This window comes from Sturnus vulgaris, unplaced genomic scaffold (assembly GCF_052056855.1).
Source record: "Sturnus vulgaris isolate bStuVul1 unplaced genomic scaffold, bStuVul1.hap1 Scaffold_155, whole genome shotgun sequence".
NCBI classification, from domain to species: Eukaryota; Metazoa; Chordata; class Aves; order Passeriformes; family Sturnidae; genus Sturnus; species Sturnus vulgaris.
Window position 1 is genome coordinate 934,959 of NW_028276072.1, and position 24,811 is coordinate 959,769.

A 24,811-nucleotide genomic window follows, 5' to 3' on the forward strand; every position below is an offset into this window, starting at 1 on the left:
ACCTGGCAGGACGGACAGGTCTATCTGGCTTTGGCCTCTGGTGACTGCAGTCCATCAGCCCCTGAAACACTGGGGCTCTGTGATGTCCTTCCTGTGGAGACCATGGTGACGCTCTGGGGCCCCATGGAACCATGGAGACCATTGTGACACTGCAGGGTACCATCAATCAAAGGGACCATTGTGACACTGTGGGAACCCCATGGAACCAAGAACATCATTGTGGCACTGCTGGGCCACATGGTCCCAAGGAGCTTTGTGGAACCAAGAGGCCATTGTTGCATTACAGGGCCTGGTGCAGCCCAAGGGCCATTGTGATCCTGCAGGGCACCGTGGATCCATGGAGACCATTGTGGCATTGCAAGGCCCCATGGAATCATGGAGAACATTGTGACACTGTGGGGAACCAAAGGGCCATTGTGACCCTGCGGGGCCTCATGGAACCAAGGGAACATGGAACAGATCTGGCTGATTTTGCTTTCCGTGGGCTGCCTGACAGGTCTGGCAGGCTTTGGAATGGTGAGGGCTGCCTCTCATCAGCCCGTGGAGCACTGGGCCCAGTGCTTTCCTGCAGCACTTGGAGGATGATCTTGCTCCCAAAGGGACGTTCCCATGGTGCCAGCTCAGGAACTGAAATGGGGAGTGGGACCAGAGAGGAGAGGGGAAACAGGGATGGGCTGTTTGCAAGTAAGGCCATGCAGATGAGCAAGAAGAAGAAAAAGCCTGGAGCAGGAAAGAGTAAAGAAAGAAAAGGTGAAGCAAAAGAAATGCTTAGGGCAGTTTTGGAGTGGCTGTCAGGCAGCCGTGACTAAGTAGCAACATCTGCAGTGGGATAGGAAACTCACAGCTCATGGGAACAAACTTTCTGGCTGACTTCAGAGGACACAACAAAGCTGAGTGGTTTCCCTGATGTCCCCCAGCCCTTGCTGGCCCCAGGGGCTGATGGCATTTGTGCTCTCTCAGCTCCATGTCCCCACAGCAGCACCATGGGGGTGCTGAGCCTGCTGTGTGCAATGCAAACAGGGGCTCCTGAGCCAGTGCTGCCGTGTGTGTGCCTGCAAGGATGCGGCTCCTGTGTGAGCTGGGGGAGAGGCCAGGGCTGCAGAGAGGGGATGTTGTTGGCAGGTGCATGAGGACGCTCTGGGACGCTGCCCTGGGGTGTCCAGTGCAGTGGGGATGGAGCAGCCCCTGCTCTGCTGCTCCTTGCCAGGGTGTCCCCCTTGCAGGGAGCTTGCAGAGCACCAGCCTGGGGCTGCTCCCGGGGCTTTTCTCTGCTCAGCATTGGCCCGGCCAAGTGTTGTGGAGAGAGCCTGGCCAAGGAGCCTGGAGCCCCCAGGCCCTGCCCTGAGGCGTCAGTGCTGCCCCAGCAGTGCCCATGGTCTGTCCCTGCTGCAGCCCCGGCACTGCCACCCCCAGGGCTGTGCCCGGCCCCCAGAGCACTCAGGCCCTGCAGCAACACGAGGGCCAGGAGGGCAGCGGGGCAGTGGCACGGGAGCAGCACTGGCAACACCAAGTGCTGCTGCTGCTGCTGGGCACAGCTGCTGTGCCAGCACTGATCTGCCCCAGCTCTGCACACAGAGAAGGGAACAAATGGGGCATCTCTGAGGAAATCTTTGCTGGAAGATCCTTTATTTCATTTAAAGCCACCACAGCACATCTCCTCTATGGCGCACTCTGTAGCCACTGCAAAGATGGGGAGAATTAAAATGAGAAATGGAACAAACAATGGGTTTTCTTGTGGACAATATGATAAAATTGAATCAAAAGAAAAATAACCCCACAACTACACCATCAAGAAGTATCAAAGATTACTTTTATTACAAGTGATTTGCAGAAATTGGTCAGCAGTTTAATGTTTCCGAAACCATCTAGTTATTATTGTCCACACTGCAGCCTTGAGCTCCTGGTTTCTCAGGCTGTAGATGAGAGGATTCAGGGCTGCAGGCACGACTGAGTATAGAACTGATAGAGACAGATCCAGGGATGGAGAAGACATGGAAAGTGGCTTAAGGTAGGTTAAAAATGAGGTGCTGATAAGCAGAGAGACCACAGCCAGGTGAGGGAGGCAGGTGGAAAAGGCTTTGTGCCGTCCCTGCTCTGAGGGGATCCTCAGCACGGCCCTGAAGATCTGCACATAGGAGAAAACAATGAACACAAAACAGCCAAAGAACAGAAAAGCACTACCCATAAGAAGCCCAAGTTCCCTGAGATAGGAATTTAAGCAGGAGAGCTTGAGGATGTGTGGGATTTCACAAAAGAACTGGCCCAGGGCATTGCCCCGGCACAGGGGCAGGGAAAATGTATTGGCTGTGTGCAGCAGTGAATAGAGAAGGGCACTGGCCCAGGCAGCTGCTGCCATGTGGGCACAAGCTCTGCTGCCCAGGAGGGTCCCGTAGTGCAGGGGTTTGCAGATGGACACGTAGCGGTCGTAGCACATGATGGTCAGGAGGGAATACTCTGCTGACATGAAGAACACAAAGAAAAACACCTGAGCAGCACATCCTGCATAGGAGATGTGTCTGGTGTCCCAGAGGGAATTGTGCATGGCTTTGGGGACAGTGGTGCAGATGGAGCCCAGGTCAATGAGGGCCAGGTTGAGCAGGAAGAAGAACATGGGGGTGTGCAGGTGGTGGCCGCAGGCTACGGCGCTGATGATGAGGCCGTTGGCCAGGAGGGCAGCCAGGGAGATGGCCAGGAAGAGGCAGAAGTGCAGGAGCTGCAGCTGCCGCGTGTCTGCCAATGGCAGCAGGAGGAAGTGGCTGATGGAGCTGCTGTTGGACAATTGCTGTCTCTGGCAATGGGGATCTGTTCATGGATAAAGGACAGTGACAAGTCAGCAGAGGCTGCTTTGAGCCAAACCTGGGCCATTCCCTGTAGACTGTCCCACTGTGACTCACCCACCCTTGTTCCTGCTCTGGGAAAACCTCCACCCAGGTCCCTGACTGAGCTCCAGTTGTGCTGTCTGAGTGTGCCAGGAGCAGCCTGGTCTGTGCCTAGGGACTCTCAAGGAGCCATCCCTGCCCTGCTCTCCTGGGTTTGTGGCTGTGTGGCACAGAGAGAAGGCTGGATATTCAGGATTTGTCTGTGGAATCCCTCTTTATGGAGAAAGACTTGGTAGCTTCTGCACTCACAAGTCTAAAGGATGGCAAGTGTTGGTTTTAGGAATTATTTTCCTTCCCACACATCATTCCTGGTTCTCTGAGATCAGAAATCCCAGCATTTCTGCTGCACTCACAGTTTGCCACTAAGGGATGTGAGAGGCAAAGGATTCCCTGGGCAAGGTAATCCTGGTCAGGGCAAGGTGGGGGACTGGATGGGCTTGTTCCCAACGGCCCTGGCTTTGCACCTTTGGCTGCAATCAGAGCACAATCACACTCCCGTGTCACTCTGGGATAAACCAGACCCTGCCCAGAGCAGAGGGATCCCTGAATGTCTCACCCTCTCTAAAGGTCTCTGAGCAAGGTCTCAGCACCCCCTTCTGCCAAGGACACTCACGGCTCCCTTGGCAAACCCAACAGCATTTCCTCAGCTGTGGCATCTCTGCACTTCCCCGAGGGACATTCAGGGAACTCCGAGAGGCTCTGGCACAGATTTGCACCCAGGAGGGCAGCTCAGAGCTTGAAAGGACACAGCAAGGAGACCCCCGGGTGTGTCCATGATGGGAGGGGGTTCAGCTCATTCCCCTTTGCCATGGATTGCTTTGCCCTCAGCCCCACAGGTCCCAGGGAAGCTTGGACACCCCATTCCCATGGACACTCCATTCCCATGGACACCCCAGCCTGGCAGGATTCCCAAGGGCAGTGCCTGGCTCAGCTGCTGCAAACCCCAGAGGCTCCCTGAGAGCAGCAGATAACAATGACAATATCAGAGGAGTGCAGAAACAAGAGAAGATGTTGTGGTGCTGTGCCTGGGAGGGCAGGGCAGAGACAGCCGGGCACTCAGGACAGTGTTCCTGTGCCCAGCTGTGCACGGCACCTCCCACACACCAACAGTGCCCTCCTGCCCCCAGCATCGCTCTGTTCAGCCCCCTCTCCTTCCCTGAGCATCCCCCTGGGCCTGGACATTTCCCTCCTGAGAGCTGCCTTGTCCCTGCCAGGCTCACAGAGCCTATCCCACCCTCTGTGCACTCACCTGGCCCTACAGAAACCTGCCTGTCTGCAGGGCCCTGCCTGGGCAGGCTCTGTCTGCAGGTGGGCAAGGGCAACTCAGGAGAGCCCTGCTGGGCCCTGCAAAGGTGATGCTGGTGCTGTCCAGAGCTGAGGTGTGGCTGAAGGCCCTTTGGGAGGCTCCCAGCAGAGACATTGACCCCCCAAAGTTACAGATCTGGAGTCTCTGTAAATGTTCAGATATTACTTTGATGATCCTGGGTGTCCCTTTCAACTCAGAATGTTCTGTGATGCTGTGATTACAATTCCTGTTCCACTTCTCTCATCCCACTGTTGTCTATAATCAAAGGTGAAAAAAACCCTTGAAACTGTGTTAGAACAGTAAAGTAAAAAACAGACTTTTATCAGAACCTTCCAGGTGTTCCAGTGTGGATGGGGCACACCTAGCCCCGATTTTAACACCTTATTAAGGTTGATTAATTAGGATATTTAACAGGAATATCCAATAGGGCATTCAGTTTCCCATGTTACACACCCTTGGGTGAACCCATTGGAAAAGATCCAAGGCTTCGTTGCCCCAATTTTGTTATGACTGCTCACATTCTGATTAGAAAAAAAATTGTTCTTGTTGGTCGTCCTCCTGATAATAAGACTATACAGTATTTCTGGAATGTATTTAGAAGGTCAGCTTATTATTCTAAAATCTAAGAGAAAGGTTAGGAAATGTACTAGAATTAATTAAGGATTATAGTATATAAGTATATAATAGTAGTTTAATAGCGTTAATTAAGAGTTTAATAGTGTCCATTAAGGATTATAATTTTAGAACTACATAACAGTAGTTTTCAGAGCTATGAATATACGAAAAATGTACAAAAAGCAAAAATATTTTTGTCATCACCCCAACTTTTTCATCCTTCTCCAAAGAAGAAATTGAAAATACTCTCAAGAAAACCTCTGATCTTTGCACCAGTCCCAGGCTTACCCTCTTTTGGGAAGTGTCCTCCGGAGCTGTGCCCAGGCTGGTCTGGAGCTGGGAGCAGCCCTGCCCCACACAGCCCCTCTCAGCAGCAGCACCTGCCCTGCTCAGGGTCTCTCCTTGCCCCCTCAGCTTCTCCCCAGTGCTGGGAGCAGCTCCCAGGGCTGGCTGAGAGCTGTCCCTGGCAGGCAGCAGAGTCCCTGCCCCAGCACAGCGCCCTGGGCTGCAGGACCCTGCTCTGCACCACAGCCCTGGGCACCCCTGGCTGCAGCCCCGGCTGCTCAGCCCTGCAGCAGAGCCTGGACACAGGAGCTGCCTGGGACTGTGCCTCGGGTGCTGCAGCAGGGAAACCCAGCCCTGCCTTAGGGCCACATCCCCTGCACTGCAGCAGCCCTGAGAGTCCTCCTGGAAGGTTCTAAAAGCTGTGGGCTGTGCACAGGAGCTGCTCCTGGGCAGAGCTGTCTCTCTGCAGCACTGCCTTTGCCAGGAGCTGCCTCTGTGCCAGGAGCCCAGCCCAGCTCAGCAGCACAGACACAGCACAAGGACTTTAATGAGCCTCTCGGGGTTTGTGCTGAGGCCCTGAACAGTCCCTGAGAGACAGCTGAAGAAACCTCTCTAGAACTCCAAGTCACAATCAAACTGCAAAGTTCTTAAAGTTTTAATGGGTCCCACTAAGGGACACAACTGAGAAAGTGTCCCCAGATACCAGTTAGAGCAGGAAATTGGAGGCAGAGATGACAGGTGAGAACAAAGAGAAGCCAAGTCTTGGTGCCCTGGGGCACAGCAGGGTCTGTGCCACCAAGGGCTCTGAGGACACACCTTGTCCTGAGCCACTGAGGCCTCCTGGCACAGCCCCAGCAAGGCTGGCCACTGTCACCCCTTGTCCTGCCCTCAGCATCCCCCCACATCCCAGTGGCCTCAGGGATCTGCTGGGACGAGTCCCTGGGGAGCCTTGGTCAGGAATGGCCCTGGGGGCTCCTTCATGCTCCCAGGGACTGCAGGTTTTTCACAGGACTTTGGGTTTTGCTTTTGCCTTGGAGTCTCTGAGACCTTTGTGCAATCATGGCCTCTAATTATTTGCTTTAATTAGTCCCTTGAGAACCTTTGTCAGTAATGATACTCAGTGGGGCTCATTAATGCTTTAAGGTACTCAGTTTTTTTATGGTACTTGGAGGTTCCCTTTTGACACCAACTCTTTTAGTAGTTTATGCAATGATGCCCCCAATTATCTACTTTAATTAGTCCCTTGAGAGCTTTGTATTCACACTCACTGGGGCTCATTAATACTTTGAGATACTCAAGGTTTTAAAGGTACTTTGGATTTTCCTTTCCTCTCTGAGTGTCTGAGAGGTTTTTGGGCAATCCTGGTGTCCAGTTCTCTCCTCCAAGGAGTCCATGAGGAGCCTGTGTTGGGGATGAACCTCAGTGGGACCCATTAATGCCTCAAGACACTTTGAGTTTTTCTTCTGACTTTGACTCCTGGAAAGGTTTGTGCAATCTCCTCTCAGGCCCTGATGTTCAAGGGCTCAGCACCAAATGCAACACGGGGCTGACTGAGATCAAGCTCATCCTGACAAACCATGGCTCTGCCTTGATTTCCCTCTGGTCTGGTGCCATTTATTAGGAATATTTTCAACTCCAGTTGTGGAGAAATATTTCCAAGAGATTCTAAGAAATACCCATTCCTATTTTGAAGGGTGTATTTCATTGCTATTCTCTTTAGAGCAGATGCGATTGCAGCATTCTGTGGTTGATGTTGATACAAGGTCTCTCCTCAGGAGGTCTGGCCTGCTCACAGAAGCTGTGCCTTGAGGTCTGACCCAGTGTGGACAACCTTGCTTCATGTTCCCCAACTCCATCTTGTCTGTCCTCACTCACCTGGAATCTGCTTAATTTGGAGAATTGGCAACATTCAGGAAAAGAGATGGTTTTCCTTTTTTTTTTTTTTATCTAAAAGTCCTGAATTTCCTCATTGAAAGCAGACACCTTTGATTAGTGTGTGCCAGCCCAAGCTTCCACCATTGAAGTTCCCCTTTCCCAAGGCAGAACCGAGCAAGAACTGTTTTAGACCTTTGGACTCTTTGGTTCTACGAGGCCTTGCTGTGCCACCATGCAGTCTTGGTTCTGTGAGGTTCTGTACTGTCACATGGACTGTTGGTTCCTCGAGGTTCCATACTCTCAGCAATGGTCTCTGTAGTTCCAGAGTGTCACAAAGGACTCTTGGTTCCATGGGCCCCACAGTGTCACCGTGGTCTCCTTGGTTCCACAAGGCCGTGCAGTATCACAATGGCTCACAGGTTCCATGAGGCCCCACAATGTCACAGTGGCCCCTTGGTGCCATGAGTTTCCCCAGTGTCACAATGGTTCCTTGGCTCCACGTGGCCCAGGTGTCTCACAATGGACTCTTGGTTCCGTGGGGCCCCGCAGTGTCACAGGGGTTTCCTTGGTTCTGTAGGGTCACAATGGACACTGCAGCGCCCCCTGCTGGCCGGGAGGACCTGGCACTGTGTGAGCACCTCCTGCTGGCCGACCCCTGAAACTGTGAGTGGGCTGGATGGTTTGTACTGGTTTGTACTGATTTGTACTGGGATGGGGTCCAGCGGGTGCTGGGACGGGGCTGGGTTTACTGGGTTGTATTGGGTTATACTGGGTTATACTGGGAGAGGGTGTCTGAGTGTCCGGGAGGACCTAGCACTGTGTGTATTGGCTGTACTGGGTTATAGTGATTTGTACTGGGATGGGGTGCTCGGATGTTACTGGTTTATACTGGGTTATACTGCCATAGTGTGCTGGGGGTTACTTGGTTATACTGGTTTGCATTGGGATGAGGTGCTGAGGTGTTAATAATTTGTACTGGGTTCTACTGGGAAAGGGAGCAGGGGTGTGTGAGTGCCCCCTGCTGGCTGGGAGGACCTGGTGGCTGACTGTGAGTTATACTGGGTTATACTGGTTTATACTGGGATGAGGTGCTGGGGGCCACTGGGTTATACTGGGATGTGTTCCTGGGGGTGACTGGGTTGTAGTGGTTTATACTGGGTTATGGTGAGATATTCTGGATTTTACTGGGTTATACTGGGGTGTACTGGGTTATACTGGGATGGAGCTTGGGGATGCTTGGCACTCCACATGGAGCAACTTCTGGGGATGCTGGCCTTACTGATTTATACTGGGATGGGACCTGGGACCTACTGGGAGTGACTTCAGGTTGTGGTGGGCTTACTTTTATACTGGGAGCTGCTGCCATGGGCTCAGGGGCTCAGGAGTGGCTCCAAGTGCTTACTGGTTTATACTGGTACCTTCCAAGTCCCCACCTGGGAACACTGGTGGGCACTTGCAGCCAGGCAGGACCTCAAGGCTGAGCTGGCCTTCACCAGGGCCTTGCTGAGCTGCAACTTCTCCAAGTTCTCGGCCTGGCAACACTGCCTGGGGCTCCTGAAGCCCACCAGGAACTATGGCAAGGGCACTGCCCCCTGGAAGGCTGAAGGAAGGTGAGGGATTCCTCAAAAAAACTCCTCCAATTTTGCAGGATCCCCAAAATTTTCCAGCCCCTCCATCACCTAAAGTGGGAGCTGGTGGGTTCTGTCGGGTTGAATGTGTAGACCTGGTGCTCCTAAATCCCCTTTGACTTCAGTGGGTAGACCTGAACTCCTGGATACCTGGGTGCCCCCACTGAGATATTGAGGTTTCCCCTGCTGTCCCCCTGAGATTTTGGGGTGCCTCCTTTGCCCACCCCAGAGCTGGAGCTGCTGCAGAATACCATCTTCACCAACCCCATGGACCAAAGCACCTGGCTGTACCCACCCTGCATCCTCTTCCGAGGTAACTCAGGGCTCCCTCCTACCCCTGATGTCCTCACCTGGAGGTTTGGGGTACCCTCTGAATGTTGGGGTGCCCCCCGACAGCCCCACAACTGCCAAGGGTCATCTGTGTCCACGTCGACTGGGAGGATGTTGGCCATCATCTTCACCTGACCTGTCAGGGTGAGTCAGGGCACTTGGGTGCCCCGAAAATGACCTGGATATCTCCAAAGATTATCTGGGTACACCTGGATACTGCCCAAAAATCACCTGGATACCCCCAGAAACCACCTGGATACACCTGGGTACTCCTTGGACACCTGGATCACCAAAAACCCCAAAACGAGTGTCTCAAACATCCTCATTGCTTTGATTGGGTAGACCTGCTGCCCCTAAACCCCATTGCCTTTAAAGGGTAGACCTGCTGTTTCTAAATTCCTATTGACTTCAATGGGTTAGACCTGGAGTCCTGTTTATCTCCATTTATCTCTACAAATCCCTCCCAGTGGCCCCACTTTTGCTTGTGCTCCCAGTCACCCCAGTGTTCCCCCTTAGCCCTTTCCAGTGCTCCCAGTTTAAACAGTAACTCTTCCCAATCAAACCCTATCAGTGGGTAGACCTGGTGTCCCTAAATCCCCTTTGACTTCAGTGGGCAGAGCTGATGTCCCAAAATTTTTGGCGCAAAAAATCCCAATTTTGGGCTTGGAATCTCCAGATTTCGGGTTGAAAATGGACATTTTTGGGCTTAACTGGAGGCACAGATCCAGCATGGACAGCAGGTGAAAGATCAGGGATTCGGGATTGGCCTCCAGGAATTCATCCAGGATATCCACAGCATGGGCACTGCGATCCTGGAGCTGAAATTCCCAGAATTCAGCCCAAGATTTCCTCCAAATTTACTCACATTTCCCTATTTTAGGGCCAAATTTCCTCAAAATCCCATTGATTTTAATGGATAAACCAGGTGTCCCTAAATCCATATTGACTTTAATGGGATACACCTGGTGTCCATAAGTCCCTAGTGATTTCATTAGTCATGTCTGATGTCAAAAAATTGTGTTTTGGGAGATTGACATTACAAGAGATGGGGCAACTGAGAGACGTTGTAAAAGATGGTTTATGGCCTCATGGTGTCAGTCTCATAGAAGGGTGAGACATTAAAGGTGTTACATCCAACACCATAATATCAGAAGCCACCTCATTCTTAGTTACAATGCTTTATGTTCATTTTTAGCCAATCAAATACTTGTGTGAAGTTTGCCAGCATCCTTTTACACCAATCATTAATTGCTTTCCTTCTCATAGCTTTGCAGTAAGGTGTAATTTTTCAACCAATCCTATAACACTTCACCAACCTACACTAATATACCTTAAACTTCTAATTAACTTTATAACAGATTCTATTGCTAAACTTGAAAATCTTTTACTATCTTACTTAACAAACTGCTTTGCTTTCATAATGCATATTTCTGTTTGCTTAAAATATATTTCTACTTAAAATAAAAACTTATATTCTTGTTTTATATCTATTTTACTTTTCATGCTCAGATTGCCCAAGATTTCTCCAAGGTCTTAGGTCAAAGCTTGTATCCATCTCAGTCTCTGAGCCTGTATGCACAAGGCCCTGAGAGCTCTCTGTGCCTGCATTTCCCACACCACCTGTCATCTCTGCCTCCAATTTCCTGCTCACACTGGAACCTGGGGGCACGTTCTCAGTCACAGCCCTCAGCGAGACACATGATTGTGTCAGAAACTTTGGGATTCGATTCTGACTGAATTCTTCAGAGGTTTCCTATAAAACAACGTTTCTGTCTTGATTTCCCTCTCATCTGATCGAGTTCATTTGGAAGTTTTTTAACTCCAGTTTGGGAGAAATATGACAAAGACCTTCTAATAAATATCCATTCCAATTTTCAAGACAGTATTTTATTAATGTTCTCTTCAGGGCAGAGATCATTGCAGCACTCTGTGATTGATACTTGTGAGAAATGGATTTGTAAAGGATTCTCAAAGCCTGACTGAAAGCTCACACAGTCTTGTAGATCTGGATGCAAACTCTGAGATAAGGTGTGCTGACTCAGAATGGCCCTGGAATAGAGAAGACATTGCTGAGAGAGAGATTGAACCAGAAACAAGTTTCAAACAATGGCCTTGCAAAAGGATCAGATATTTTTGAGAATTAGAAGTGTGAAAGATGCATTGTGGCAAGGCTACGTGGAGTAAAGCACTAGGTGATTGGTGTTAGGATTATTAGCACCACTGTGCGGCAAAAGCTGATAGGCTGAAAAACATAAAATATTGTAAACAGCAAATAAATTGGCTAAGAATAGAATGGCATAGAGATTTACATCTTTTATGTTTCACCCTTCAATGAGACTGATAATGGAATAAAATCTTTTTAAAACCCGTCTCAGTTGCCCCATCTCTGTAGAGATGGGATTTTCCAACAAAGCTGTGTCCCTGGACATGAGTCTCTGAGAGGGAGCTGAAAGAAAACTTCTCAAGAACTCAAGGTCAGACTCAAACTCCGAAGTTTCTTTAACTTTAATGGGTCCCAATGAGGGATAGGAGTGAGAAAGTGTCCCCAGGTTCCAGTTAGAGCAGAACACTGGAGGCAGTGATGACAGGTGGGGACAAACAAAGGAAAGTTGTCTCTGGTGCTGAGCAAACCTGGATGTGTTTCAGGAATGCAAAGGGCCAAGGGCTGAGCCCCAGCCCCTGGCAAGGCAGATCCTGTCCCTCCCTCATTGCTCAGGGCTCTTCCCGGCCCACTGGGCTCTGGCCATGTGCAATGCCAAGGGCAGCACCATGGGGCGGCCCCTGCCAGGCTGCTGAGCAGGGACAAGGAGGCAATGAGGCCCCAGCACAGCAAGGCTCACTTGTCCCCTGCTGGCCTCAGGCCCAGGGCCAGCCTGCATGGCCCAAGTGCTGCAGGAGTTGGCTGTGTCAGGGCCTTTCAGCTGCTGCCCATCCCTGTGCCCTCTGCAGCCCAGGCTGTCCTACGGTGTCCATGCCCTGCGCCTCTGTCCCTGCAGGCTGTCGTCATCCCCCGGCTGCCCCACCTCGCTGGCCCCTTCCTTTGCTGACAGCTCTGCCTCCTGCTTGCCTCTGCCTGCACACACAGAGTTTGAGCTTCATACCAAAAGGGTTCAATCAAGTTTTACCGTGCCTGTGAACTTTTGGCATAGGAACAAGGCATGCAGAGGCTGATTTGTCAGCAAGGATGATTGGAAGAGAAGAAGAAGACATCTGGCTCAAGGGTGCAGTGATAGAAAAAACAAAGACTGAACCTTGGAACTTGGGGTGGTGTGGGACACATACTGAGAAAGTAAGAAAATTACAGCCTGAAAAATATTCCAGGCTGCAGCTTCTCAGCTCTGTTCCCAGCCAATAAGCTCAAGGCTAGGGAGAATTACTCCCAGGGTGATAATTTAGTCAAAATAAAAAGGAATTAATAACAAGATAGAACACCTGTTGTGGTGCCTGACCAGGCCCTGGCAATGGGGTGTCTTCTCTCTGAACCAATCACCTTTTCTCTACTCTTGGAATTGCGAGTCATGCTATAAAACCAAGTGTGTTTCTGAATAAACTTGTCTCTTTCTTCCTGTCATGAAAGATGACCATGTAGCTGTGCATCTTATTTCTGCTGCACTTAAAGGGTTAAAACCCCTTTCCACAGCTACAGGGTGGGTTTTATCTAAATAGGTAAATTGTAATACACATGTAGTGACTGACTATAAGCAACACACTTGTAGAATCACATGTCCATCTAAGGTTAGGAGTTCTCTAACATTGGACCTGAGGCCTGAATGAAATGATGCCCTCTTCTACACCAAATTAGTTTTAAGGAGTCTTATTTTGATATTTTGGAGATTTGGTGACAGAGGGTCCTCACAGAACCAAGGTGTCAACTGTGACACTATGGAACCTCAAGGAACAAAGGGGCCTTTTGACACTGTGGGAGCTCATGGAACCAAAATCCATTTTGAAAGAGTGGGGCCACATGGAACCTATGGTCCCTTGTGACACTGCAGGTCCAAGGAGACCATTGTGGCACTGAGAAACCTCATGGAACCAAAAGTCCATTGTGACAGAGAAAAGCCTTAACGAGCCAAAGAGCAATTGTGACACTGTGGGGCCACATGGAACCAATGGTCCATTGTTCTACTGCAGATCCAAGGAGGCCATGGTGACACTGTGGAACCTCCTGCAACCATGGGTGCATTGTGACACTGCAGGGCCCCCCAGAACCAAGGAGTTCATTGTGACACTGCAGAACCTCACAGAACCCAGGTGACCATGTTGTACTACAGAACCTCGTGGAACAAGGGGGTCCCTGGTGACATTGCAGAACTGTTGCTGAGAGTATGAAAGCTCATGGAACCTGAAGTTCATTGTGACCAAGGGGCCATTGTGACACTGAGGATCCAAGGAGACCATTGTGACACTGAGGACCCTCATGGAACCAAGGGTCCATTGTTACACTGTGGGGACTCATGGAACCAAAGGCCTATTATGACATTGCAGGCCCTCATGGAACAATGGAGACAGCTATGAAACAGAACCCCAGAATGAGCGAGGTTGGAAAGGACCTGTGAGATAATCAAGTCCAACCTATGACCTAACATCACCTCACCAACTAAACCATGGCTCTGAGTGCCACGTCCAGTCTTTTTTTAAATGCCTCCATGGGTAGTGACTCCACCACTTCCCTGGGCAGGAGATTCCAGTGTCCAATCACTCTTTTAGTGAAGAATTTTTTTCCTGATGTCAAACATATCCTATCCATGGCTCATCTTCAGACTTCAGACTCTCTTTGTGTCAGTGGTTGCCTGGGAGAGGAAACAGACCCTCATCTCACTACACCCTCTGTTCAGGTGGTTGTAGAGAGTCTCCCTGTAGACCATTGTAGCCATTGGGGCCATTGTAGCATGGCAGGGCCTCATGGAATCAAGGGGACCACAGTGACAGTGTGAGGCTCTGTGGGACAAAGGGGCCATTCTGACACCATGGAAACAAGGAGAATTTTGTTACAGTACTTGACATCATGAAACCAAGGATGTCATTGTGACACAGCAGGGCCTAATGGAACCAAGGAGGCCATGATGACACTTTGAGGCCACGTGGAACCAAAGGACCATTGTGGTACTGCAGGGACTCATGGAATCAAGGGCACAAGAGTGACACTGAGCTCCAGGGAACCAAGAGGGCATCCTTACATTGAAGAACCAAGGATACCATAGTGACACTGTGGGGCTCCATGGAATGGAGGGGCCATTGTGACACTGTGGAGTCTCATGGAATCATGTAGGGACACATATTGAGAAATCAAGAAAATTACAGCCTGAAAAATATTCCAGGCTGCAGCTTCTCAGCTCTGTTCCCAGCCAATAAGCTGGTCCAGCTCAACGCAAGGGAGAATTATTCCCAGGGTGATAATTTGGTCAAAATAAAAAGGAATTAAAAACAAGATAGAACACCTGTTGTGGTACATGACCTGGGAATGGGGCGTCTTCTCTCTAAACCAATCACCTTTTCTCTACTCTTGGAATTGCGAGTCATGCTATAAAACCAAGTGTGTTTCTGAAGAAACTTGTCTCTTTCTTTCTATCATGAAAGACGACCATGTAGCTGTGCATCTTATTTCTGCTGCACTTAAAGAGTTAAAACCCCTTTCCACAGCTACAGGGAGGTGCTGAAGGGTCGTGCAGGGACCTAACAGGGGATCCTATCAGGACTTTTTGGGGAATTCAGAGGGTGCCCCTCCCTGCCAAGCCTGGCGACCTAGGGGCTCAGTGTGTTGGGGAATTGGGGTCGTTCAGGGTTTCTAGGGGGCATCAGGGATACTGGGGGGACCTGGAGGGAATTGAGGGTCTGGTGGAGGTTCAGGATTCCCAGAGGTGGATGGGGAATCAAAGTCACCCCTCCATTTTTCCTTTGCAGATGCCAGGAAACACCAGGAAAGGTGACTGCAGGCTTTGACCATGATTTGTGTTTTCCCCAAATCTCCAGGACCTCCCATCCTCTTCCACACATCCCCTTATTCCCACGGAGCCCCCATGGTGGAGGATCCTCAGGTGACCTACGTGGAGCTGCTTGGGCTACATGGGCAACCGTGGGAACCCAGTGACATCTGTGACATTCTACAACAAAAGTTGTGACCCTCGGGGAAGTGGGAGGCACTGGAGTGATGGGAAGGCCCCATAGTGGGGGCAGAGATTGGGCAGCACCCAGGGCCCCTGGGCTGGGGGAGACTGAGCCCACAGTGACCTCGGCTGGGGGTACTGAGAGCTGTGGGGAGAATTTGGAGGGTCTTGGTTGGACTCCAGTGGCATCCATGGATGGGATTTCAGGAATATTGATGTGGCACTGGGAGATCCTGGAGGGTTCAGGGAACTCTTGGAGGGTCATGCAGGGATGTTGGGGGATCTTTCTGGGGTCCTGGGGGAGTTTGAGAGGTGCCCCTACCTGCCAGGCTTGGAGTTTTGTTGCTCAGAGGGTCGGGGGCACGGGGGGCAATGGGGGCACTGTGGTGGTGCAGAAGTTCTGAGGGATTCAGGGGTGATTGGAGTGTCCAGGGGCAATCAGGGGTGCAGTGGGAATCGGGGGTGCAGTGGGAATTTTTGTATCCCATGGGTTGTTGGAGCTGCCAAGGTCCCAGGAAGGGTCAGGGGTCCCGGGGTCCCCATGGTCACTCCCTCCCCTTGTCCTTGCAGCTGCCAGGAAGCCCCAGGACAGGTGAGTGGGAGGCTCTGGCCAGGACTCCCCTTTTCCCCCCTGCCCCAGACGCCACCCAGAACCCCAGTTATCCCCATAGGACCCCCTGGAGGAGGGGGCAGTGATGGACCCCCATGCTGTGGGCACTGAGTGGGTAGGGGGAGAGTATGGGGGGGTACATGGGCACGTCACCCACGGGTGTCACCCCCACCCAGGTCTCCAACCCTGGAGTCTCTCTCAGGTCCCTGCCCAGCACATCCCCCAGGTGACCCACACAGAGCTGCTGGGACCCCAAGGACGACAGCAGGACCCCGGTGACATCTACGAGAACGTGCTGTGACACTGGGGGCACTGGGGGTTCCTTTCCTAGGGCACCCCCCCTTTGGCACCCCCCAGGCTCCCATGGGTGCCCACCCTGACCAGGAGGTGGCCACGAGTGGTGGGTCCCATCTGGGGCTGCACAGAGCTCCAGGTTCCAGTGCTCCCAGTGCTCCCAGTATCTCCAGGGGCTCCCCATTCCCTCCCCCAGTGCCAGGGGGCACAGGACCCTTGTCCCTCTCCTTGGGCACAAAATGCAGCTTTAGGATTAAACTGGGAGAAATGGTTTTGGTTTGTTCAGCTCTGCCTGCTCAGCTCAGACCGAGGAGGGTCCCGGTCAGGTTGAGCAGATCCTTGTGGGATTTGCAGCAGTTTTGGGGCTCTCTCAGTCCCTTGGGCACAGGGACCAAATGATCAATTGCTGCATTTCCGGACTGGTTCCCTCGCAGCTGCCCCCGCAGGGGGGGTTTCCAGCCAGCCCTGCTCTGAAAACCATCAAAGGCCCTGGCAGAGCCACTGCTGGGGCTCACACCGGGTTTTGTGCTTCTTGCAGGGCTGAGCAAACCACAGCCACGCCTTTTTCCCCCACAGAATTCTCACCTTTGCAGCAGCTCGAGAGCTGCGAGAATCAAAGCCAAGGGGGCAGGGGGAGCCTCAGGTCCTGGCTGCCACCTGGGGCTGGCCAGAGCAGGGCTGGCCAATGCCCATCCCTGTGCAGGGGCGAAGGTGAGAAGCTCCAGGAAACCTTCCGGGCAGCCACAAAATCTCCTTGTGGGCAGAGCTGGGGGCATCTGACCCCCAAAATATGTCCAATGCCGCCATAGTATCCCAAAATCCCAGGGAGAGGCAGCAGCGCTGTGTGTTTGTGCACAGGGATGGTTTAGCAGCACAGCTGAATTTTGGGAACCCTGGTGGTAATTTCAGCATCTCCTTAAGGGTCTGGAGCACCCAGAGCAGATCAGGGGCATTGGCCCAAGCAGCTCCAGTTTTACCACATTTATCCCTCTGAAGCCACTGCTCCTATCCCTGGCTGTCCCTGGAGCTGCAACTGAAGCTGCAGAGCCCTCGGGTGTGCGGTTCTGCTCTCAGACTCCTCCTCCTTCTCCTCCTCCTCCCCCCCGTGGCTGGAGCCCCCTGAGGAGGCCTGGCACTGTCAGCAAGGAGCACCTGCTTTCCTCAACATCGCAGGGGAATTCAACATTTCCAAAGATGCTGTGCCTGGGCTGCAGGAGAAAAAGGGAGTGAAAGGCTGAGGGTTTTCAGGAAGTGTGGTGTAAAGCCAGGAGAGGTGCTGTTGAGCACCTGAGACCTGCCTGGGGTTGGTGCTGCCTTCTTTCTGTTCGGCATCAGGGAGAGCAATCGCAGGAGTTTAGCAGGGTGTGTGCCTGGCCCCGGGACACTGCTACGCTACCACTGGGCACTAGGAGCCAAGCTGCTGCCTTCGTCTGTCCTGCCCGGGCACTGCCGGGGATGGTGCCGGGACCGATTGGTGCCCCTGAGTTTGCAAAAGGAGCGATTTCCTCTCGTCCCTCCCGACGAGGCCGCCATGGCCCCTGAGGGGTTCGAGCGGCACCGGGGCGCCCCCTGCTGGCTGTGAGTGCTCCCTGCAGCGCCCCCTGCTGGCTGTGATCGCTCCCTGCAGCGCTCCCTGCTGGCTGTGATCGCTCCCTGCAGCGCCCCCTGCTGGCCGTGAGTGCTCCCTGCAGCGCCCCCTGCTGGCTGTGATCGCTCCCTGCAGCGCCCCCTGCTGGCTGTGAGTGCTCCCTGCAGCGCCCCCTGCTGGCTGTGATCGCTCCCTGCAATGCCCCCTGCTGGCCGTGAGCGCTCCCTGCAGCGCCCCCTGCTGGCTGTGAGCGCTCCCTGCAGCGCCTCCTGCTGGCCGGGAGTGCTCCCTGCAGCGCCTCCTGCTGGCCGGGAGTGCTCCCTGCAGCGCCCCCTGCTGGCCGTGGTCATAACTGCACAAAGATGAACAAACTGCCCTGAGCGGGTTGGAAATTTCTTTTCTTGTGTTGCTGTTTGTTCTGTTCTGTTCTAGAACTTTCCTAGCAATGAACTGTTATTCATTTTCCTACATTTTTGCCTGGAAGCCCCATAAACTTCACACTTAAAAAAATTTGGAGGCATAGGTCCTCTTTCCAATCCAGGAGAGTTCCTGCTTTCTATGGCAGGTGTTTCTCTTTTAAATCATGACAGTTTCCAACTCCTGGGTTCCAGCGTGAATGGGGCAGGCACTTCAAGAGCAGACAAACTCAGACTCTTGGCCACCTCTTGCTCTGCTTTTTAAGCCCTTGGGCCACCAAGGGCCCTCTGCCAAGGTAGGACTCCTGGTCCCTCAGGTAATCAGGAGCTGGGTTTGGCAGAGCGTCACACTGTCCCCAGTGTGCTATGGCTGACAGACTGAATGACACACGGGGCCCTGTGCCACCAAAAGCAAGGCCTGACCCAGCCTTGCCACACACAGGTGTTCCAAAATATTTTGAGACATCAAACTTTTCCTATCCCTGACACCCCACCCTGTGCCATGGCCTGATCCTGACTGCTCTGGAAAAGGGGGAGGGTCCAGAATCCCCCCAGGCCCTTTGGGACATCATCATGTGGGGAACACAGCACAGGAGGGGTTTGAGACAGGGCAGAAGGGAATCCATAGCACTGGTTTTGAGTGGCAGCCCAAAATGGGAGAATCCCATTCCTAAAGCCCAACAGAGCTGAACAAAGAAACACCATCTCTGGCAGTTGAACCAAAAAGCTGCATTTTGGTGCCAGTAAGAGGGAAATGAGTCCTGTGTTCGCGTGGCACTGGGAGGAGAGATGTCGAGCCGTGGGTGTCCTGGGAGTGCTGAGAGGGGCATTGCAGAGGCACTGGGAGTACAGGGGTACTGGGAGAGAGAATGGGAACCACCTGGATCCACTGGGAGCAATGGAGAGGCACTGGGAGGGGAAAGAGGGAGCCCTTGGGGGTACTGGCAGCACAGTTTGGAGGGAATGGAGAAGTCTCTGAGGGTACTGGGGGCACTTGGATGTGGAATGGGGAGCCACTGGTGATAGTGGGAGGGGGGGTGGGGAAATCCTTGTGGGTTCTGGGGTCATGTGGAGCTCTGGATGCCCTGTGCTGCCTCACACTTGTGCCCACCTACCCGTGAATGTTGGGCACCCACGGGAACAGTGCAGGGGACACACATGTGTGGCTGCCCATGGGTGAGGTCCCCCAGTGCCCCCAGTGCCCCCAGAGCCCCCCAGTGCCCAGCCATGCCCCGAGTGTCACAGCGCACTCCTGTAGATGTCCCCTCATTCCCGCAGTCGCCCATGGGTTGCTGGCAGCTCCACATAGGTCACCTGGGGATCCTGGAGTGTGGTGGGACGGGGGGACGCTGCAAGAGACACGGGCTGTGGCATCTGGGCGGGGGGACACTCATGGGTGACGTGTCCCTCTGCATGTGCCCCAGCCCGGACTCACCCCCCGTCTGCTTGGTGATCATGACGTGGGTGTACAGCACCTCCCCCTCCTCTGGGAGGGCCAGGGGCTCCGGGGGCGCCCTGAGGGAATCAAGGGGATGTGTGGGAGGGAATGGGACGTCTTGGGGGTTGGGGTCAAAGACGAGAGTGTGGTTTGAGCCCCCTACTCACCTTTCCTGCTGCTTCCTGGCAGCTGCAAAGGAAAGAGGGGAGGGATAACTGTGGGGTCCCCAGGGTCCTGACCCTTCTCAGCAATCCTGAAATCCGACTACACCCTCAATATCCTCCAGGACCCCTGAGCATCCCTGATGCCCTCCAGAACCCCTGCTCTGTTCTCTGGACCCCCAGAGCCCCCTGAAGCTCAAGCCTGCCAGGTATGGGGTAGCCTCCACATTCCCCCAGGATCACTGAAAGAACCCCCAAAATCCCTGCAAGTCCCTCCAACACCACCCCAAATCCTTCAGGACCCTGACCAAAGGTCCTGAGCCATCATTGCCAAGTCAGAGGCTCTGGGTGCCACCCCATCACCCCAACAGGCAGGTGGTCCCCCAGCTCCCCAGGGTCCCCATGGTCCCCATTGTCACCCACCCATGTTGTTCCACCGATGCCAGCGCACAGCTACACCCAGGAGGAGGACCAGGAAGAGGAGGGACCCGCCAATGCCTGCGGCCACTGCTGGGGACAGAAGGGACAAATCGGGGTCACCTGTCACTCCAGGGGTCCTGCAATCCCAGTGACCCCGTGTGATCCCACCTCTGTTCCAGTGTCCAGTGGTTCCCTGTGGTGTCACCTCCAGGGCCAGCTCTGGGCTGAGTGCCTGGAACACGCGGTGCCCGTCCTGTCCCAGCTGGTTGGTGGCCATGCACTGGTAGGTGCCTGAATGTCCCACATCGATGTCCCCAAGATCCAGGAGGGGACCCCGGGCCACCTCCTGCCCATCGTGCAGCCAGGTGAAGGTGACAGGGCCTGAGCCCACCTGCACCGAGCAGTTCAGGGTCACAGAGTCACCTGCATGCACCTGGAGTGCTGGGGGACCAGGGGCGATGGTGGCATTGGCCACGGGCACTGCGGGGACACAAACAGGGCTGAGGCCGGGGACAGGTTCTGGCACCTGGTGAGGGGGGATGAGGGAGTCTGCATGGTGACTCCTGGATACAGAGGGTCTCCTTCACCCAGGACGGTGACCCCATGGTGCTGGGGGTCATCATGAGGTGTGGGAGGAGAGCATGTGATGGATGAGGAGTGGGGGATGAAGATGAGATGAGGGTGAGGGGAAGGTGGGATGAGGGATGCCGTGTCCAAGGGTGGGGATGGCTGTCACCTGGTGGGGGGCACAGAATGGCGTGGGTGGGATGTGATGGGTGCCATGAGGAACATCAACGGGGGCATCACCCCAATGCCAAGGGTCTCAGTGCCCTGGGAGGGTCACGCTCAGTAGGGTGAATGTGACATGATGTGCAGTGGGGAATGTGACAGCTGGGCTTAGGGATGCAGGGCTTGGATGTCCTGGGTGGGGATCCCTGGAGCCAGAGGGTCCCTGTTCGCTGGTCTGTGACACCAGGGCTGGCACTGTGAGCTGGGCTGGGGCTGGTGTGGGGGGGATGAGGTGGAATTTGGGATGTGTGGAATTGGGGATGCTGTGGGTGGGGCCACCCCCGGCCCAAGGGTTCCACTCACCCACGACAGTGACGTTCAGAGTGGGGCTCTCAGCCACGCTGTCCCTGTTGCTGGCCCGGCACTTGTAGTGGCCGCTGTCATTGTCCCCAACGTGCCGCAGCTCCAGGCGGGGACCGGTGCCCAGTGGTGCCTGCGAACCCTCCCGGAACCAGGAGAAGGACAGGGGACCTGTCCCCATGGCCACTGCGCAGCTCAGCACCAGGTGGTCCCCCAGTGCCACCTGTCCCCCGGGGGGCTGCACCGACAGGGACACACCAGAGAGCGGGACCCCTGTGGGGAGGACACAGGAGCGACTGGGGACATGGGACGAGTGGGGGACAGCAGGGAGCAGTGAGGGACTCATGGAGAGGGAGGATCAGAGAGGGCTGGGGGGATCCCAGTGAGGAAGAAGGGGGCACAGAGACGGAGTGAGGCTTGGAAAGGGGTGGAAGGATGGGAGATTCAGCGAGGGGACACATGGAGAGGGTTGAAGGGAGCCACAGGGAACGGTTTAGGGACCCAGACAGGGATGGAGGGACCTGTGGACAATTGAAGGGCCTCAGAGAGGGAGAGAGGAACCCAGGGATGGGTAAGGGGATCTGGGAGGGATGCAATGGGCAATGGGGGGACCCAGGGAGAGAGCTGGGAAGGAGGGGGGGCTCGCAGAGGATTGAGCAGGGATGGGAGATCTGGGAGGGCGGTGGGGGCTCCCCGTGCCCATCCCCGCACTCACTGCGCACCGTGACGCCGAGCCGGGCGCTGCTCTTCCGCACGGCCCCCCCCTCGGAGAGCACCTCGCACCTGTAATTCCCCGAGTGGGAGACCCCCACGGCGGGCACCAGGAGCTGCGGGGAGCCCTGCGGGCCCTGCAGCATCTGCCCGTCCCGGTAAAAGCTGTACAGGAGGGGGGCTCGGGGCCGCAGGGGGCTGGGGGTGCTGAGGCAGCTGAGATTGAGGGGGGACCCCTCGGTGAGCTCGGGGGGACCCTTCAGCACCGGCACGAGCTCTGGGAAGGAGATGGGGGTGGCGACTGTGACTCTGATTGCACTGAGAAGTGGCTTTGGGGGTGTCAGGATATCGGAGTTCCAGCCGTGGGAGTGCTCACCGTGCACTGTCACTGTCACCGGTGGTGACAGTGTCATTCCTGAGGCCACCAAGCCCTCGCAGCGGTAGCGGCCGCTGTTGTGCAGCTTCAGGGGGGGCAGGGACAGCTTGGCGCCCCTGGGGGACCCCCCTAGATCCTTCCCGTCCTTGTAAAATCGCACCCTGGTGGCAGGGTTGTCCTGCCAGCTCCGGCAGCGCAGTGTCACCGTGTCCCCCTCCAGCAGCGCCCGTGCTGGCACCTGCAGCACCAGCGGGTCTGTGGGACAGGAGGGTCCCGTGTCACTGAGGAGCCCGAGACAGGTCCAAAGTGGGTGCCCACGGCACCGGGGACATCTGGCTGGAGTGTCCACTGCGCAGGAGGGTCCCAGGGACACCAGGAGCAGCCCCGTGGCACAGCTGTCACCACGGGAGTCCCACCACACTGGGGTGCACTGGGGTGCACTGGGATGCACTGGGATGCACTGGGATGTCCCTGTGTGCAGGGGACAGGCTCTCGCCTGTCACACGAGGGTTGTGAGGCCACCCACGGAGTGGAGCCCACCCAGAGTTATCAGGGAGCCACCCTGAGCATTTCAGATCCCCCCTCACCATTTGACACCATGACGGGGGGGCTGAGCCCACTGCCGGGTCTCTGACACTGGTAGGTGCCACTCTCGGTGACAGGGAAGCGGTCACGTCCCTCCTGCCCCCAGCGCCGCCCGTCCTTGTACCAGGTGGTGGCACGGGCGGTCCCCGAGCCCTGGCAGGTCAGTGTCACCCGGTCCCTCAGCACCGCCGGCGTCCAGGGGGGCTCCACCAGGAGCTGGGGGGTCTGGGCACCTGCGGGGGACAGGGGACACCAGCCTGCCAGGGCCACCAAGGGGCTGGGGACAGCGGGGTGGGGGAATGGCATCCCCCGAGGACTCACCAGCGAGGCTGAGGGTCTGGGCTGGAAGGGAGAAGGGACAGGGCAAGGTGGAATTGGCTCCGTGGGGACAGGGTGTGAGGCTGTCCCCGAGCTGTCCCCGTGGGGACACGGCTTCTTGTGGGAAAATGCCCGGGCACGGTCCCCAACAGGTCTGGAGAGGCTCCCAGGGGACAGCTCTGTGTCACACGTCCGGGTGGCACGGACGCCTCGGGGACAGGGACACCACGGCCAGCCCGTGCTGGCACAGCTCACCCCCGCCAGCCCCACGGCCACATCCCCGTGGTGCTTCTCCCCTTGTCCCTGTCCCCACAGCTGCCCCAGCCCCGTGGAGCCAAACCTGACATCCCTGTCCCCAAAACTCTGTCCCCCATCCCTGTCTCCACATCCCTCTCCCACATCCCAGTTCCCCTTTTCCTGTTCCCAGGGCCACCCCAAAACCCCGGTCACACTGAGGAGCCACTGGCTCTGTCCCCCACTGGCTGTGCTGGCCTTGGGGACCTCAGGGGACCCCGCAGCCCCCCTGTGCCCCCTCCCCACCCCTATCTGCCTCACCAGGGCCCGTCCCCAGGGTCATCAGGCCCGTGCCCGGGGCACTCACCCCACAGGAGCAGAGCCACCTTCCCGGCCATCCCGGTGTCCCCGGCCATGGGCACTGGCTGTCACTCACTGCTGTGGCTGTCCCCTGTCCCCTGGCTGGCGGCTCTTCGGATGAAGGGACAGGAAGCGAGGTCAGCTCTCGTCCCCATGTGTAGGTGGCCCTCGGTGGGGGCAGGGTGGGGACAGGATGGGGGCAGGGTGGGGACCTTGTAGGACATGGAGGTGATGGTGGGACATGGTGGGACAGGATGTTGCCGGAATTTGGAGGCTGAGGCGGTGCAGGGAGCCAAGGATGGGTGTCCAGGGGACTGGAGTTCCAGGGATGGGAATGGGGGTCCCAAGGGTTGGGTGGATTCAAACTCAGGGATGAGAATCCCAGAACAACGTGGCCTTCAGGGATTTGTGATCATGGGATGGACCCCAGGGATTGGGGTGTCAGGGGAATGGGAGTCCTGGGGGAATCTTGGTCCCCAAGGGAAGGGAGGGGTCCCAGGGGCTGGAACTACCAGGATGAGGGTCCTTGGGAATGGAGATCCTGGGGAGTGGAGGTCATGGCATGGGGGTCCCAGGGAAGAGGGGACAGAAGGGATGGTGGTCCCATGGTTGGGTTCCCAGGGGAATGGGGGTGCCAGGGGTGGGCAGTGCCTGGGTAGGCCCCATGGGTCACCACTCCTACCCTGGGTGCCTCAGATTTTGGGGTGACCCAGGGCCCAACGTTGCCCCCCTGGAGTGTTTCCTGGGCAGGCATCACATGGGGGTCCTGAGCAGCTCTGCTTCTGTGCCCTCCCCACGCTTGACTTTTTCCTCTCTTTATTTCTCTGGTTTCCTTATTTTCTTCACTTTTGTGCCATTCCCCACCACTCCCAGTTCTTGGCTCAGAAATCCTGGGGAGCAGCTGGGCAGAGAATGGGTTGGGGGGAAATCCAGGCAGGGAGAAAAGGGGGTGAGGGGTCTCCAGGGAGGGGTGGGGAGGCTGTGGGGGATGGGGGTGTCCAGCTGTGCTCCCCAACACTTTCACTTTCTCTCTCCTGCAGCAGAAGGAAGAGGCTGTTTGTGCTGAGAGTCACACAGGGGGGAGTTCTGTCCTGGGGGGGCACATCCAGGGGTTCCTGTCCTGAGGGGATCCTGTTCTGGGGGTGACACGTTCTGGGCAGATTTTGTTCCAGTGGTGACACATCCC

At 55.2% G+C, this 24,811-nt stretch overlaps 2 protein-coding genes across 2 annotated transcripts in view; both read right to left on the minus strand.

The window, feature by feature from the left end:
• Window positions 1-1,833: 1,833 nt before the first annotated feature.
• Window positions 1,834-19,107, minus strand: LOC148219313 (olfactory receptor 14C36-like). Its single transcript, XM_088157721.1, has 3 exons — window positions 19,049-19,107; window positions 8,426-8,514; window positions 1,834-2,802 (listed from the first exon to the last, which is right to left on the minus strand). Exons 1-3 carry the CDS (start codon window positions 19,105-19,107, stop codon window positions 1,847-1,849), a joined length of 1,104 nt encoding a protein of 367 aa, XP_088013847.1. The 3' UTR covers window positions 1,834-1,846.
• Window positions 19,108-19,947: 840 nt separating this feature from the next.
• LOC148219314 (Fc receptor-like protein 4) overlaps window positions 19,948-24,811 on the minus strand; it is a 93,231-nt gene continuing 88,367 nt past the window's right edge. Inside the window, exons 5-9 of the mRNA XM_088157722.1 lie at window positions 22,716-22,946; window positions 22,129-22,383; window positions 21,757-22,029; window positions 21,045-21,314; window positions 19,948-19,985 (exon numbers count right to left, since the gene is read on the minus strand). Of these exons, the coding sequence (XP_088013848.1) occupies window positions 19,948-19,985; window positions 21,045-21,314; window positions 21,757-22,029; window positions 22,129-22,383; window positions 22,716-22,946 (1,067 nt within the window). The remainder of the gene's footprint in view (window positions 19,986-21,044; window positions 21,315-21,756; window positions 22,030-22,128; window positions 22,384-22,715; window positions 22,947-24,811) is intronic.